The sequence below is a fragment of the Oncorhynchus nerka genome, linkage group LG5 (assembly GCF_034236695.1).
Source record: "Oncorhynchus nerka isolate Pitt River linkage group LG5, Oner_Uvic_2.0, whole genome shotgun sequence".
Lineage (NCBI taxonomy): Eukaryota > Metazoa > Chordata > Actinopteri > Salmoniformes > Salmonidae > Oncorhynchus > Oncorhynchus nerka.
Window position 1 is genome coordinate 56,938,652 of NC_088400.1, and position 16,144 is coordinate 56,954,795.

Here is a 16,144-nt window from a genome sequence, read left to right on the forward strand (position 1 = left end):
GTGGGGGGGGGGCAGTTTGTATGACGTAATAACAGTATGGCTTCGGTAACGTTAAATAAAGCTTTGTTTGATTTGAATTGAAACCGTGAGTAAGTGGATAGGACCGGAGGGCTCCTTACCCCAGAGTGATACAGGCCTCTCTGACCACCTGAGAGCGCAGGTCTTTAGAGGACATCTTGAAGGCTGCCTCCGTGAGACGCAGCTGCTGGGAGAAACCGTCAAACTCCACCGCCCCCGCCAGGAGCAGAGAACGCATCTTCTTCAACTGGAGAAGAAGGAGACGCAGCAAGCCGTCAATCGGCGTCACACTTCCAATCAAATGATAGACGTGGCTGCTTCATAGAAACAGCCACTTAATTAATGGTCAGTGGCTACAATCCAAAATCCGCACTCAGAATGCATGGCCAATACATGGCGTCAAATGGTACGCTAGTGTGGATCAATCATCTGGAGGTGAGGGCCGATTGGTTGGTCGTCTCTTACCGCAGTGACTCTGTGCTCCCAGTCTCGTTTGTCGTCAGCCAGCACCTCTCTGATCTTGGTCATGGCGTCCTCCATTTCCCTGTTAGAGAAAAGCTGAGAGGAGGAGAGAAGAACCACTGAAGAGGAAGCACATTCCTAATGGGTTTAATATACGGCTTGTCACATAGGGCCTGTTTCACGTGCCCAAGCGAGAATAGCGCGGAACGAGTTTTGATTTTGTTATGAGAGCGAACACGTACTTGCATAGCGGGCACTTCCTCGAAGGCACGGATGAAGTCCTCCTCATCCACAGCCCCTGCAGCAGCCGCACTAGGACCATCTCTCCCTGATATAAGCAGAGGAGCACCAGGTCGAATTGTTAACTTTACCAGAAAGCTATTCTAGTGGGCTACTATTCACACACACATGAATCTATTTTTCACACAAATATGAATCTTGGATTGGCTGCAGCCTTATGGGATTCACGCAGGGCATATCACGCTCAATTCTCAATATCCCATGTTTCTGTCAATCTGTATTCTGTTTCTCTCTGTGTTCTGGTTCCATTACATCATCACATAATCCTCACCATCTGCACTGTCCCAAGGGTACAGATAGACACTAGACAGCTCCACAGTGAATTATCTTCCATACAAACCCTGGACAGAGGTCATTATTCAGGGCTCTGCGCTGATCTTTCTTTATTACAAGGAGCACGCATAAGTTGAAAAATGTAGGCCCACACAAAGACATTTAGGAGCACAATGAAAAGTACTTGAGATATTCATTTTTCTAGGTGCACTGGTGCTCCTAAATTATAATTCAATGTGCATATGTGAGTAAAATGCTCGCACTGCTGAGCCCTGTTTATTACCCATTGCCAAATAAAGGCTTATCTAGATAATCCGGTCATCATAATGTCTAAAAAGCATAAGAATGCACACACACAGACACAGACAGACGCACACAGAGACACACAGGGATTCTTGAGGAAGCAAATGAACGGAATACTGTGGTAGGAGAAAGAGCCAATCACAATTTGACAATGTTAAAAATACACATGGCTCTCCGTTCCATCACCAACACACTCTCTGCTGGTGCGAACAGGAAGGGGCGTGTCACCTGTTGATTTGGTGCTGGAAGCAGAGCTGGGCCTACGGAACGACCCCATGCTCACTGTCTTCTTCCCTGACGACGGGCCTTTAGAAGAGGAGGACCGCCCCCCGTCCACCGAATCATCATCTTCAAAGTTCTTATCTGGGAGAGAAGGCAAAACAGAGAATTCAAGTTATTTCCACTCTGGCACAATTTGAGTGCTGACTGTACTGAACAAACAAAGAATGTTTTATATCAGTGCCGTGTGCTCAATCCCACCCCCTCCTACAACAATAACACATTTCAGCAGCAGCCTGCATGACCTTTACACAAACACACACACATTGGGGGGAGGGGTCATCGGAGTACATTCTGTTGTCAAATGTCTAGGTCTGATTCCGGTAACCGGTGGTTGCGCCCTCATGCTGTGGAGGTGAAGTGAAGTGACCCCCCCCCCCTTCCAAAACAGTGGTGAACTGAACATGTCAGTCACGGTTAGTCGGCCCGGAGGGAGCAGAGTCATCTGCCGGGCCAGCGATCGATGAAACACAACCCCATGCATTATTCAGAGGTCCACACAACGCAGGGGCAGCACACCAACGCATCCCGTCAGTTGTGTGTCGTCTACCTCACATTGTTCCTCTCCCCATTGCAACGAGGTGAACGTCTAATAAACCAGCCTGGTATAAAACCCAGCTCTGAGCATACCGCTGTCATCAATACCAGTTGTGATGAGGGTAGCTCATAAAATCCAGACATTGTTACTGATAGCCTTCAGAATGTCTGAGCCATCAGACTTCATAGCGTGTACTCTGTACCCAGCTGTCCTCTCCTGTCTGTCACTGTTCAACTGTCTGTCCCCAATCTCTCAATCTTCATCTTAGTGACAGGTGACTCCCTCAACACTGTTGACTTGACCCACATTCCTCCACGGCGCTCATTAATATTAATACAACGGGTCTCTCCTCTACCTCCACCCCCCACCACGTGTCAAGAAGAAAGAGAAGCAGAGCTTACAGGCACAGATCCTCCTACAGACAAGTTTCCTCAGCATGTCGCCAGACAGTCCAGTCCAGACCCCCTCCACATAGTCTCCAGTCTCCACAGGTCTCCCAGCTAGCTCCCTCGCTGCAGGCAGCTAGCAAATGACAGCTACACTCTCCCCTCTCTGGTGCGTGAGGGCTTTGCTGCCCTCCTGCTGCACAGTTCACACTCTCTCCCACTAACACACAAGCGCTTGCTGTGCTGTGTTTCTAGGTGCCACCCCCCTACTGACCACAGTGAGCCGGCCCGTAGAGCAGTAACGACAGAGAAAGCAGATGGGTAGCTCCACCTCCCACGGGGAGGCAAGGACACACCCTGTGAGTGGGAGGAGCCAGACAGAAACTGATGAGCCATGAATTCAATCTTAACAGGTCAGTGAGCCTAGCGCCATCACCGGAGAGTGAGAGACATGAGGGAATATCACACTCCATCTACAGGCTGTTATTCTCTGTCCTTCAAGATAATTTTCCTTAACTGATTTTGTCAACACAGACAGCAGAGCAAAATGGAGGGAAATTCACGGCTGAAGGATGGGCTGAATGCTAATGCTAGAGTATAGTTTAGGTTCAGGATTTGCATTGTTTGCATTGTAAATAAAGACTGCGTTTTTTTCTGGATTAAAAAAACGGGCCTTAGTTGGTAGGTGTGGCCATGGGAGTGGCCAATGGTTCGGTCACAGTCCAAACAACTTCAGAAGCTGTTTTAAAGCAAATTTCCAGAATTTTTTTTGCTATCTGAGTGACTCAAATGTTATAACAAAATCAATGGGGGCCCCATGCCATGACAAAAATACTCCTGAATGCATCTTTTGGGGAATTTTCGATTTTCCTTGACTGTCTAGCGTTAATTTTGGTGATTGTTCATTTTTATTCCTTTAATTTTACATTGAAAACGTTTTTCCATGCGAAAAAACACTTAGGAGCCCCGCCTAATACTTTTTTATGCAGAAAAACCCTGGACTCTGTGTGAGCAAGGGCAGTACAACTTGTCTGAATGCAAAACACCCTGTCTCGTTAAAGCTACGAAGAACATAGGTTATGTGTCTAAAATAGTTGTCTATGGTTCCAGGTCAATATGCATGAGTGCATCCTAAAAGAATACATCAAAATCAGCAATGAATCATAAGCACATGAGACCTGCTGTATAATGCAGTAATGTCACACAAACCAGACATTCCCTAATTCATCCCCAAGATGGCAGTGCCCCACCTGATAAACGCACCAGTTGTTGTCTGACAAGAGAGCAACAACAGCTTCAACCTGAAAGTGATACTGTGGAATTCAACCTATAGTACCTCTGAGGAAAAGGCTCCATTAACCTCCACGGTACCTGAGGACACCTACTATCAACACACAGCTAGCTCTTCCTCTTCACCATCCGATACCTTGAACACAAACCAGCCATTCTCTCACAGAGAGACTTTCTCACCGGGGAACGAGCTACTCGAGCACCGGACAACACAGGAGCAGCACAATTCAGCAGCCCCATTCGTTTCAAGCATGAACGCCATTTCTGCAAGAAAATCCATACATTTCAGGAGTCACTTCTCACAATCAACGAGACAAATAGGAGTGAAACGAAGACAGCATCAAAACAATTCATCCGGTGTGGCCTGAATGAATGAATGTTGAAGAGGCCTACATGTGCACATAACCAATCCCATGCATACGGGCACTCTCTTCACTCTGGTTAGATCTCCATTATGAAAGAAAAGCAATATGTAAATTCAAATTTTCATTATTTACTGGTGGAAGAGGTGAACAAATGGTTGCTGGCCATTAATAATGAGAAACCACTTGGTATTGACATTTTAGATGGAAAGCTACTGAGGATGGTAGTGGGAATATGTTGCAGCTCCTATTTATCATATCTTCAATCTGAGCTTGAAGAAAAAAAATTTCCCTCAGACCCGGAGGGAAGCTAAAGTCATTATTATTCCCAAGAATGGTAAACCACCCTTTCCTGGTTCTAACAGCAGACCAATTTCATTGTTGACCATAATCTGTTAGCAGTTAAAAAGTATGTGTTATGGCTTTACACCCTCAGCTTTTGATCAAGGATATGGAAATATAATAGAACACAGAGTTTTTTTTTAATGGAAGCCTCTCTAATCTAATACATGTAAACTGTGGAATTCCGCAAGGGAGCTGTCTTGGCCTGTTACTGTTTTCTATTTTTACTAATGATTTACCACTAGCCTTAAACAAGCTAGCGAAATCACTGCAACTCTAAACAAAGGAGTTGAAGTTAGTTTCAGAATTGGTGGCCAACAATAAACTAGTTCTGAATATATCTAAGAGCATAGTATTTCAGTACAAATCATTCCTTAAGCTCTAGATCAGGGGAGCCACTTGAAAAATATGAAACGTCAAGAGCTACAAAATTGTTTCTGGCTTTCAAATAGAAACATTATTCTCTTTTTCTCTCTACTCATAGGTGGCCTGGAGATCATCCTGTCGGAGACCCCTTCTGTAGACCTAAGCTGGATCTGGTTATGAAAGATGTGGCTATAGGACAAGTTGTGAAAACTAAACTTCTCCGTGTCACCTTAGACTGTAAAACTGTCAGGACTAGGTTACCACAACTGATCAAACAAGTCCTACAGGCTCGATTTGAATGGCATCTTGACTCCTGCCCGGTAATATGGTCAGGCAGCACGTCTTGTCTCGCAATGTTCCAAGAGTGCTAATGTCAACAGCATGTTGACCTTCCCTGGCTCAAAGTAGAGAAGAAAATTGTCTGCATCACTTAACGTTTTTGAAACTCCTAACTGTCTATTCAATCAACTAACACAGACATTCATACCCCACAAGGCAAGCGACAAAAAGTATCTTCTTAGTCCCTGAAGCCCAAAACGAATTCAAGGCAACGCACCCTAATATATAGGAGCCATGATACTGTAGCGTGGAACTCCCTGCCATCTCAGATCACTGAAGCAAGCAGAAAAAGTCGCTTTTTTAAAACAAATAAAACAGCAGTCCACAGTGCCTCGGACCTAAGTAGCTGTAGCATCTCCCTCGCAAGCACATTTGGTGTTTGGATTTCCAGTTAAAGATAGGATGTGCCCTTGGTATCAAGACAAGAGTGCATGCTCAGAGAAAGCATTTGTAAGCAAGGCCTCGGTAGAGTAGGAATGTACTGCTCCAAATGATATGATAGTCTGGTCAGCTTACTGCTGTTAGTCAGCAGAGCAAAGTTTCATGAAAGTGTATTATTATCTTGTGTGTGGCTGGTGGATGCTACTGGGTGTGAGTGTGGTGTGGAAATGAAAATGGACAGGAAACTCCAAAAATCAGAGGACTTTGTTCATTTGACGAATAAATCCAAAAAGGCCACGCACTAAACCTTAGCTAAGGCTTTACGGGTGGTGGACTAACACGGTAGACTAACACGGTAGACTAACACGGTAGACTAACACGGTAGACTAACACGGTAGACTAACAGGGCAAATGTTTGGTTTGGTTCATTTCTATGCACAAGACAAGGCGAATGAGGTAGATGAAGCCCTTCTGACAGTAATGACAACTCTGGCTGGCTGGAGAAAACTCCAACACGGTTGCTGAGGTGAAGGATTCAATTGAAGCCTTGAACGGGGAGGAAACGCCATCTGTAGCTCATTTAAGAGCTGAACGGCACAGTTGCTGGGGTGAAAAACTGTGGTCGAAGCCTTGGCTGGAGGAATTGTAGCATCTCCATTGCCGTTTTCGGTGCAATTGCATTCAGCAGAATCTATGAATCACGTTATCATTATGAATAGTATTGACTTCAAAACGGGTTCCTAATGTTGTGAGATTCTCGCCAGTGTTTGCAGAACAACTGGTTCTGAGAGATTAGGATCAGGACCTGCAATTGTAACAGTAAGAAACTGTAACAAAATGAATGAATGCAGCGTAGCCGTTATTATTGCATGGTTTGCTAAGGCATAACAATATGAAAGTGTGTGTATTCTTATTTTAAATGTATGTACTTCATGTCTATTAATGCTATGTATTGTAATGTTGTTATGTATTTGAATTGATTTAGTTCTGTACCTGTCTATTAATGTTATGTAATATGTTGCTTAATGTAGTTCTGTAGTTCAGTGGAATTGTCTGTTAATGTTATGTAATATGTCAGGTTTTACGTTTTGTATGGTCCCCAGGAAGAGTAGCTGCAGGTTTGCCTGTAGCTAATTGGGGAGCCTAATAAAATACAAAAAATACTAAATATTATGAAAGCACTAGCTAGCTGTAACTCTACCCTACCGACAATAGGCACCTCTGCCAGTCATTCAGTGCCCCCAATTTATAATTTGTGGTTCACAAGTATTCACAGAGCACAGTGGGCACCTTAATTGACTGGCTACTGGCAACAAGGAAGTGATGAGGAGGTAGACAGAAGTAACATTCAGTCCTCCTCTCTTTCTTCTGACCAAGACACGTGTCCAAGTTCTCCAAAGGGGAGGAATATGAGCTAAATGAACCAGGCCTAATTTGCCTTGTATCTAACATCATCTTCGTATAATGTTTCAACAATGTCAAAAACAGTAACATAAATAGCCCAAACTATTTCCTTTATAAAGAAATGAAAGAAAGAGAAACATCCTGTATGAAATCTCCTGCGGTTCTCACCAACATCGCTTCCTTTCATGTACCTACGGAGGCCACCGGTAAACACCATACGCATAGTCATAACATAGGCTAATAATCCCAAGGCAAACACGACTATAGCTCATCTACCCACGCAGTAGCTATACTTTGTAGAGTGAAAAGAGATCCATACCTTCTCCTGTGGTCATAGCAGGGCTGTTGATTCCACACACTAAACAGAGCTAAGTAACAGTGAGCAATAAGGACAAACACTGCCGTCTGTCTCTGCTCTATTGTGTCTACCTACTGTACTCCGGGCTACTCCTTCCCCTCCCCTCTAGCTAGGTCTTGTGACCGCACGGACGACAAAATGACACCACTCTCTTCTCCGAAATAAGAGCCTGCGGCAGAGTCCCTTGTGTTGCTGCCTCTTCCTAGGCTCTCTACCTTTCCCTTCACCAGCCCAGATTCAAATCCAGTATTAATTAGTGCACGCCATAAAAAAAATACATGAAAATGAGTGTTTCTCATTGGACAAATTCAGATGTAATACCTCCCCGTTTCAATCGGGTTGGTACCAAATGAGTAGGACACAGGATTCCAGGGCAGAGAGAGAGGTTCTTTCCACTTGCCTGGACAGTTGACATTTCATGAGCTGTCAGCTGCACAGGAGAGGCATCCCTTTGAAGTATCTGGTGTGGTAAAGAGGCAAGGCCAAGGCATTGCCTTTATGCCTGGTTAACCTTCGAGCCGCACAGGGGGAGAAAAAACTGTGTCGACAGCAAAGGGTTTTCCCCTTTCTTTGCCCCACTAGGTGACTAGAAAACGCCAATGAGATGTCGGTCGATGACGTCAATGAGGCATTACCATAAAAGAACCAGCATGACACCTTGCTTTGGCCAATTTGCTCAGGTTTGATATGAAGTCGTTCAGCCTGCTCAATGAAAGCAGAGATTACAGCAGCTCGAGTCTAATCTCTACAGGGTGAACTCTTGTGATGAAAGTGAAGCCTCGTGACCACAGCAATTAGTAGAACCTTTATGTCCCAGACTTAACAGGCCTGTGGAGACGAACATGATACGGCCTAAGCAACAAAGGGACACAGCTCCGATATCAGCCGGTCCTGCCACAATACTGCTGCTTCAGGGCAAGGCCCTACCCTGTGCGCAGAATACCAAGAACTTGTCCAATAGAGAGCAGCTGAAAGGAGAATCTGACCCCCTGCCTGCAACCCTGCATTTCTGCAGAGAGACTGCTCAATGCATACTAACTGTTCTCTTCTGAGAGCCTAGACACGGAACTGGTTTCTCCGATGTTGGTTTTCTGTCCAGCTCTGAGTGATCTGAGCCCAGGTTCTGTATCCACAAAGCGTCTGAGAGTAGGAGTGCTGATCTAGGATCAGGTCCCCACCTGTACATACGTCTCATCTTAATTTGACCAGTTTCTCACAGCAGGAAAATAATCCTGCAGCAACAGGAAATGTGAATTATTATGTGCATCATCATTAATAGACACGTTCGTAGGGGCTGATGACCAACTTTAGAAGCCTTTTTAAACCTCAAATACACTACAAGTGGCATTTCATGCTGGGCAGGAAAATTCTCTGCAACAGCAGTGATCAAATGAAGATAGCAGCCGTGTATAATTTGATGCATGGTGATCTAAAAACCAAATAACTGATCCTAGATCAGCAATCATACTCTGAGATGCTTTATTGATATGGGCCCAGATTGGATAGGAGATCCCCATCAACTCCCTAAGCATAGTCATAATCCCAGGCGCTGCTTGCACTACACCAGAACGTTTCAATATAACAAAGCTCAATGGAAAGGGAGGAATGTTTCCATGAGTTGTTGGATAGAGGGAATGTACAACAGTGAGAGCAAAGGAAGTACTGTGCTTACCTGAGACAGGGGACAGGATCATGTTCCCCGATCTTTGAACTTCATCAAATTTACTGAAAATGACATTCAACCTGGAAAGACAAAAGAGAGTATATTGTTTTAAAGGCATCATCATACATTTATGAGGAGGCGCAAGCCTAAAAGCAGACAGTCAGGCTCCCTGGTGATAGCAGAGAACTGGGTCATGGGAATTGCACTTCCCACAGAAAGCCTTGGTATCGGAAACACAACAGAGGATGAAGGTACCGTGACTGTGGCAGTCCCTTTTTCCCCAGGTCCATCCGCACCCGCTCCCCGACGTGTCGGTAGATTTCAACAAGACAGTTCATGGCCCCGTCTCGCACCTGTGTGTCAGGAAATAAAACAGGAGACATTTCACACGGCTTCACTCATCGGTCTGCCCACTAACCGCTCGACTCTGCAGACATAATCATTTGTCAGGAATGAGCATAAAATGAAATGTAAAAAAGACAGAAATCCTTTCTTGTTGACTAATAGTCAATATAGTTGTGCATATGAAACGGACAATGATAAAAGATGGCTGGCACTATATCAGTACAGGAAGAGAGGTCCATGGACACAGCTTCCTGTTCCCGACAGGAAGTGGGAAATGCTGTTGAAGTGCGTGATGACCGGAGACAGAGCAAAGCCTTTTGAAAAAGTCTACAAAACAGGCTAATTGCAAAGGAATAAACAGACATGAGGTATCAGGAAAATACTGAAGTCTGATAAGTTCACATGGAATCTGTAACACTGTTTGGTCAACCACCAGAGAGTTCTAAAACACCAATAATGCTGTTGTCAAAGCTAAAATCCAGTTTAATACCACAATGTATACAAAACAAAAATATAAACACAACATGTAAAGTGTTGGTCCCATGTTTCATGAGCTGAAATAAAATATACCTGAATTTTTCCAAATGCACAAAAAGCATATTTCTCTCAAATTGTGTGCACAAATTTGTTTACATCCCTGTTAATAAAAAGACACGCTAAAAAGTGCACTTTTGTCACACAACACAATGCCACAGATGTCTCAAGTTTTTAGGGAGGCGCGCTGACTGCAGGAATGTCCACCAGAGCTGTTGCCAGAGAATAAAAAATGTAATTTCTCTACCATAAGCCACCTCAAACATCATTTTAGAGAATTTGACAGTACGTCTAACTGGCCTCACAACCGCAGACCACTTGTAACCACGCCAGCCCAGGAACTCCATATCTGGCTTCTTCACCTGCGGGATCGTCTGAGACCTGCCACCAGGACTGCTGATGAAACCGAGGAGTATTTCTGTCAGTAATAAAGCCCTTTTGTGGGGATAAACTCATTCTGATTGGCTGGGCCTGGCTCCCAAGTGGGTGAGCCTACTGCCTCCCAGGCCCACCCATGGCTGAACCCCTGCCTAGTCATGTGAAATCCATAGATTAGGGCCTAATGAATTTATTTCAATTGACTTGATTTTCCTGATATGCACTGTAACTCAGTAAAATCGTTAAAATTGTTCCGTTTATATATTTCTGTTCAGTATAATTGAATAGTCTAAAATAATGTAACTATACCTGACTTGTAGGGTCTCCTAAAAGATTACATATGTGGGGGACAATTTTGCTGAGGGTCAAGCCTTGAGCTCCATATCTGTAAGGAGAAGAGCATTTTATATATTTTTTAAAGCACACAAAGAATGTGTAAGACAAAACAGATGAAATAGTACGTTTAAACCATTCCTGGCTATTATGAACTTACACATTTAACGTGGCGATAAGGCAAATGCAGACACTCTCCCGGGTCCTGTTGTTCTTGTGTTTGAATCCTCCTAACATTCGGTCCCATACATACTGCAAATAAATACAAATAAAACATTTATTGTAGTCCGTTTTCTTCAATAATTAAACATTTATTTTCTATACTAACACGTAGGTGAGTCTACAGTACGTGCTAACATTACCTGTGGGTTAGCAGCTTGGTCCATGATCTTTAGTAGAAGAGCTTGGTCCTGGTCTCTGACTTGGTCTTTTGAGTCGCCTAGTCGATCTATCAAACTCGGCAAAACTAATGGGAGGAAGAAGGCAAGGACAAAGATATGAATTTTGTGACAACAACTCAAGGTGACAAGGACACAAGCATTTCGCTACACTCGCATTAACATCTGCTAACCATGTGTATGTGACCAATAAAATTTGATTTGATTTTGACTGAAGAAAACGATGAATCATAAACATTTGTTGGAATGCATACAATTGCCAGGGATAGCTTACCAGTTCCAATCTGTGTCCTAAACCGTTCCTGTAGTCTCGTTACTAAAGCTGAGAGTATGTCCATTCCCAACAAAGCCACCTAAGAATGAAGATCAAAATAAAAAATGTAAATACTAACTAAATAACATAGGCTATTCAACAAAAGCATAAATGATAGACATTTTGAGAAAGAATGCACAACATTAAAAAAAAAAAAAAAAAGTTCTGTTGCAAAGGATTGTGGGTAATGTGAAAAATCTTGCTTTTGTTCCCTTTATTAAATGTTTAAAAGCAAAGGAAGCCCTCAAACACAAATAATATATATTGTAACGACGTACTGATGCTGCTGTAGGACTACAGTAGAAAATAAAATATTAACCATGTCGGAAAACACTTTGAGATTTGATTAGGTCTTGGCTGGCACTAGGGAAGGTAACTTTCCTTGTCTTGGGGTGGTATGGGACACTCAATGAACGTGTAGTGAGAGTATCCCTGCTAACACCATAATCAACACCTTCGCATCACCTGAGCTTCTTGCTTGGGCTGTGGTGCAATTTTTGGAACCTCAGGGTTTATATTTGTAGAAAGAGAACCATTTCCTGCTGTCTTATGTCCCCTAGTGGATACATTCACATTGCACATACAACACTATTGCTGGTTGTAACAACAAATTAATAATATAAAAAATGTGTTAATAGCTTTAATTGACATTAAAAAAAAGGTGCTGAAGTCTATTCAGAAGTGACAGGACACAAAAACACACCATTTCAGAACAGGTTGTCCGTCAACAGCTGTGTAGAGCTGTGAGCCTGCTGCAGTGCCCCCTCCCTCTGAAAGTCCTGCAGTGTTTGACTAGGCCTGCCTTCCTTTCCTTCTTCATCAACAGCTTTCAACCTACTCCCATCTGATGCTGAAACAAAAACACAGCACTTCTGGCGCTGATAGTAAAAACGAACTGGTCTTTACTAGTAGGGCAATGACAGAAGCAAGCAAAAAGAAAAAAATCAACTAAATCCTGATCATTCTTCACGTAGGGGTTTAGCCTATTCATTGATTCTTAGTCATTCATATGTGGCATTCTCCTCCCCTCTACTTGTGGGGGCCAGCTCTGGTAGATAGACACCAGACAAACTGGGTCTCATCTGGGGTAGCCTAATGATAGTTTGTAAAATAAGCTCACCGCTATCGCCGTGGGAATCCATGTCCCCATTACTGTACTGTTCTCTCGGAGTAATCACTCTGATTGAAGGGGACACGGTTTCTAGAGCAGCACAGGGTGCAGCTTTCTGATTCGCTGCGAGAGAGGTAAGCTTTTTCTATGCGTGTGAGTGCGCGTGTGTGTGTGGCAGCAGAGTTGTTGACATGGCTTCTCCCTTCATCACACACAGAGTTCAGAGGTCAGCTCCAGCCTGAAAGCACAGACAAATCAAAGCAAGCGAACCCCGTGCTCGAGCTCAGTCGATAGATTGCTCAACATCAGAGCATGAGAAAAAGAAGGTGTAGTGTTGATAGTGTCCCGCTCCGCCACCTCAATGTTTACATGGAAGAAGCAGTTAGAGACTCTGACCCCTGACAGTCTGGCTGAGCATTTGTGGAGTTTGAATAGCTGGGCCGAATTGTCTGCTCTGCTGATAACATCAGGGTCCCATATTATACTATAGCCTTTCCGCAGTCCAGTGATGTTGTAGTTAGCTAGAGTTTGCAGGACAAATGTCCCTAGGGGAATACTGTCTCGAGTGGATACAGATCAAACACAAAGGATTCAGGCCACCAAACAGATAACCGTCCCCTTGGTGAAGAATGAATTCCTTACCGCTCAGCCTTCATCTTGTGTTTGTGCCTGTGCTGAGGCTGAAGACCTAACAGTGAAAGAATGGGTGGGTGATGTAATGTTTTGGTTTGCTGGACATGTAGTCTAGCTAGGCTTAGGCTACATCTGATGAATCCCAATCACATCTTATCTAGGACTGACAAGGTGAGATCTACTTTGGTGGAATCTGGGGGTCAAGAAGACCTTCAAATTAGCAGAGTACTAGGATACACAGGGATCACAGACACCAAGTGGTTTAGAGTCCATCCACCTCATTCTGCACTGTTCTTTATGACAACCAGCTATTAAAAGCCCCATTGTACCAAGCGGCCATCAACGGGTCATCAGGAGCTAACCCACTGGTCAGTTCATCACTGACATGAAGTAGGCCTATAAAGCAATTCACCTAATATTATGCACAGCAAGCCTTTGTGTGACGTTTGAAGACACTGGGCCTGTAGGTTATATTCTCCCCCCAGGTGAGTCTCACACACCATTGCTGAATTATGTCCCAGTGAGTGACAGATTCTTTCCTACACTTGTGTTACACCAGCCACTTTCACCTTATGGTTATAGCAGCAAGTTTTTGGCTGCCTGTGACAGTGCCATCCCATACCTTGAAATTGCTGGAGTTGACCCAGTTGGTAGCGACACCATCCACCATTCTGTCCAGCATGGTCTGGTCCTGCTCCAGGACCTGGGACTTGTCCTTGTCCAGGATGGAGTCTATGATGTCCTGGCCCACCTGTAGTCTCCTACCCAGGTCCTTCTGCATAACCTGTTCCATACAGTACTCCATATTCCACTCCATAGTGTCTCACCAATGGTATAACGCCCACAATATCACGAGACAAGGAAAAATGTATAGGCCTAGTCTGCTCACAGAGAAGATCTCAAGTGTAGTGTAGGCCTATATCCCAGATATATTACACACTTTCCTATATCCCAGAAAGTGTGTAATGTTTTTCCCAAAAATATGCTGTGGAGCTGAAATCACGGGGAAGTCAAGAATGCAGAGATAACAGAGTCCAGTCAGGAGCTGTCCAGGGGTTTTAAGTCACTCCTGTTCCAGATCAAACTACAAATATGATCAGTTGTGGACAAGAGGACTGAGGATGAAGAAGAGGATTGCTGAAATGATTGTACTTCATTCTTCAGTAATTCTTCACTTTCCTGTAGACCTAAAATAGAAAGGGGATACAGAACTATTATAACAAGTACTGCAAACAATAGACCTCATTGTAACACAAACTAAGCAACACAGTGTAATTACAGTCAGTGTAACAATGAGTAGCTAGTTAATAACAATAGTATTTAGGTGGACTACTGAACTGAGAATTACACACGAACGTTACACAGCAATAAAGCCCCATTTTTATTGAAGCATCGATACAGAATTTACTTCGCTAACGTCAGTTACCGAGCTAGTTAGCTAGCTACTTCACATGTTGTGAAAGTTGCTAGCTAGTGTTATTGGTTTAGCCATGCTAGCTGGCTAGCTTAGTAAACGAGAGCTAGCCAGGTCGCATTTGTGCTAAACAAAATTGACTAGCTAGCTAACTTGAAACATTACGAATGACTTGCTATACAGACACATAACTATCTAGGTAGTTAAAACAGTAGTGTTAAATAGTTAGCTAGCTAACGTTTGATTAAATGCAGCTAAAGCTATAAATCAACGCTGAACCTCTAGCCAGCTAGCTAGCTTCCGTTGGCTAACTGTCTCTATCAGCTACCAGCAAACACTGAAATTATGCTAACAAATATCAGCGGTCAACTCATTAAGCAATTCCTGTCACTAATGTATCAAGGGATTATTAACTATCTAGTTAGCCAATTACCAATCATCTGCATCCAGCCGCTCGTCTCAATTCAGATTTGTTCTGAAAAAATCAAGAGCCAGGACACTGGACTTCCAACAGGAGTATTATAGCTAGTAGCAGACGATGAACCCGCACGTACTGTATGCGTGGAGCCAAGTACAGTACTCACAGCAAACGTTATGTAGCTTGCTAGCTAGCTCGATCCAATGCGTGATGATATCATCTAGCTAGCAACAGTTTATTAAAAAAGGTTCTGCTAGCTACATTAGCTATTTGGTTACATTGTTTTACAGTAATAATTTCCAATGAATGTCATACATTTGTAGCTTGTTTGCACGACAACAGTTTATTTTACCTTTATTTAACTAGGCAAGTCAGTTCAAAACAAATTCTTATTTACAATGACGGCCTAGAAACCTACAACCCCTCAGCTATCTGTCCAGGGGTAGAATGACAGATTTGTAATTTGTCTGCTCGGGGATTCGAACTAGAAACCTTTCGGTTACTAGTGCAACGCTCTAACCACTAGGCTACCCTGGCGCCCCAGGCTCAAGGTAGTGCCCTCTGCTGTCTATTACTGAAAGCTATCTCTCACTTTCAAATATTTCATTGCAAAACAGTAACACTGACAATTAAGAGTTTGTACAGTGTGTTGTATCTCAAATAGTTTCAGTTTTATTTATAATAAAACACTATGTGTAAATAACCCTATTTGAATTTTAAAACAGCACAGGTGTCAAAGCAGGCTGTTATGGGATGACCTGATCTTAGAACTTGGTCCTCTTTTAAAAAATTATGTGACCATAACCTGTTTGTCAGTAGAACCTAAATAATAGATAATAGAACCTAAACTCAGAAACGTCCTCTCATTATCAACTGCGTTTATTTTCAGCAAACTTAACATGGGGGGGGGGGGGGGGGTCAAAATCAAAAGTAACAATCTGTAGCTGGTACTGCAGTCCTATCCCCCTCATGGACTGCACCAGATTTGCCAGTTCTTGCTTTGAGATGTTACCCCACTCTTCCACCTACAAGTTCCCGGACATTTCTGGGGGGAATGATTCCTGGGGGGAATGGCCCTAGCCCTCGCACTCCGATCCAACAGGTCTCAGACGTGCTCTGGGATTGAGATCCGGGCTCTTCGCTGGCCATGGCAGAACACTGACATTCCTGTCTTGCAGGAAATCACACACAGAACGAGCAGTA

General features: G+C 43.6%; 1 protein-coding gene and 1 non-coding gene across 8 annotated transcripts in view; one reads left to right on the top strand and one right to left on the bottom strand.

The window, feature by feature from the left end:
- LOC115129866 (CLIP-associating protein 1-B-like) overlaps positions 1-15,083 on the bottom strand; it is a 51,105-nt gene extending 36,022 nt beyond the window's left edge. For 2 of the 7 annotated variants that reach the window (XM_065018769.1, XM_065018768.1), the window contains exons 1-12: positions 14,957-15,083; positions 13,732-14,296; positions 11,327-11,405; positions 11,017-11,120; positions 10,815-10,906; positions 10,631-10,706; positions 9,320-9,417; positions 9,074-9,144; positions 1,585-1,719; positions 723-808; positions 484-576; positions 120-265 (exon numbers count right to left, since the gene is read on the bottom strand). In XM_065018769.1, coding sequence (XP_064874841.1) covers positions 120-265; positions 484-576; positions 723-808; positions 1,585-1,719; positions 9,074-9,144; positions 9,320-9,417; positions 10,631-10,706; positions 10,815-10,906; positions 11,017-11,120; positions 11,327-11,405; positions 13,732-13,926 — 1,175 coding nt within the window. In that variant the 5' untranslated portion in view covers positions 13,927-14,296; positions 14,957-15,083. Of the gene's footprint in view, positions 1-119; positions 266-483; positions 577-722; positions 809-1,584; positions 1,720-2,574; positions 2,788-7,362; positions 7,461-9,073; positions 9,145-9,319; positions 9,418-10,630; positions 10,707-10,814; positions 10,907-11,016; positions 11,121-11,326; positions 11,406-12,068; positions 12,269-13,731; positions 14,297-14,956 lie in introns of those variants that run through there. The other 5 variants (XM_065018773.1, XM_065018770.1, XM_065018771.1 and 2 more) reach the window with 4 other exon arrangements.
- On the top strand, positions 11,741-11,870 carry LOC115130003 (U4atac minor spliceosomal RNA). Its single transcript, XR_003863722.1, has one exon. It is a non-coding gene; the product is annotated as a U4atac minor spliceosomal RNA (small nuclear RNA).
- Positions 15,084-16,144: the final 1,061 nt, after the last annotated feature.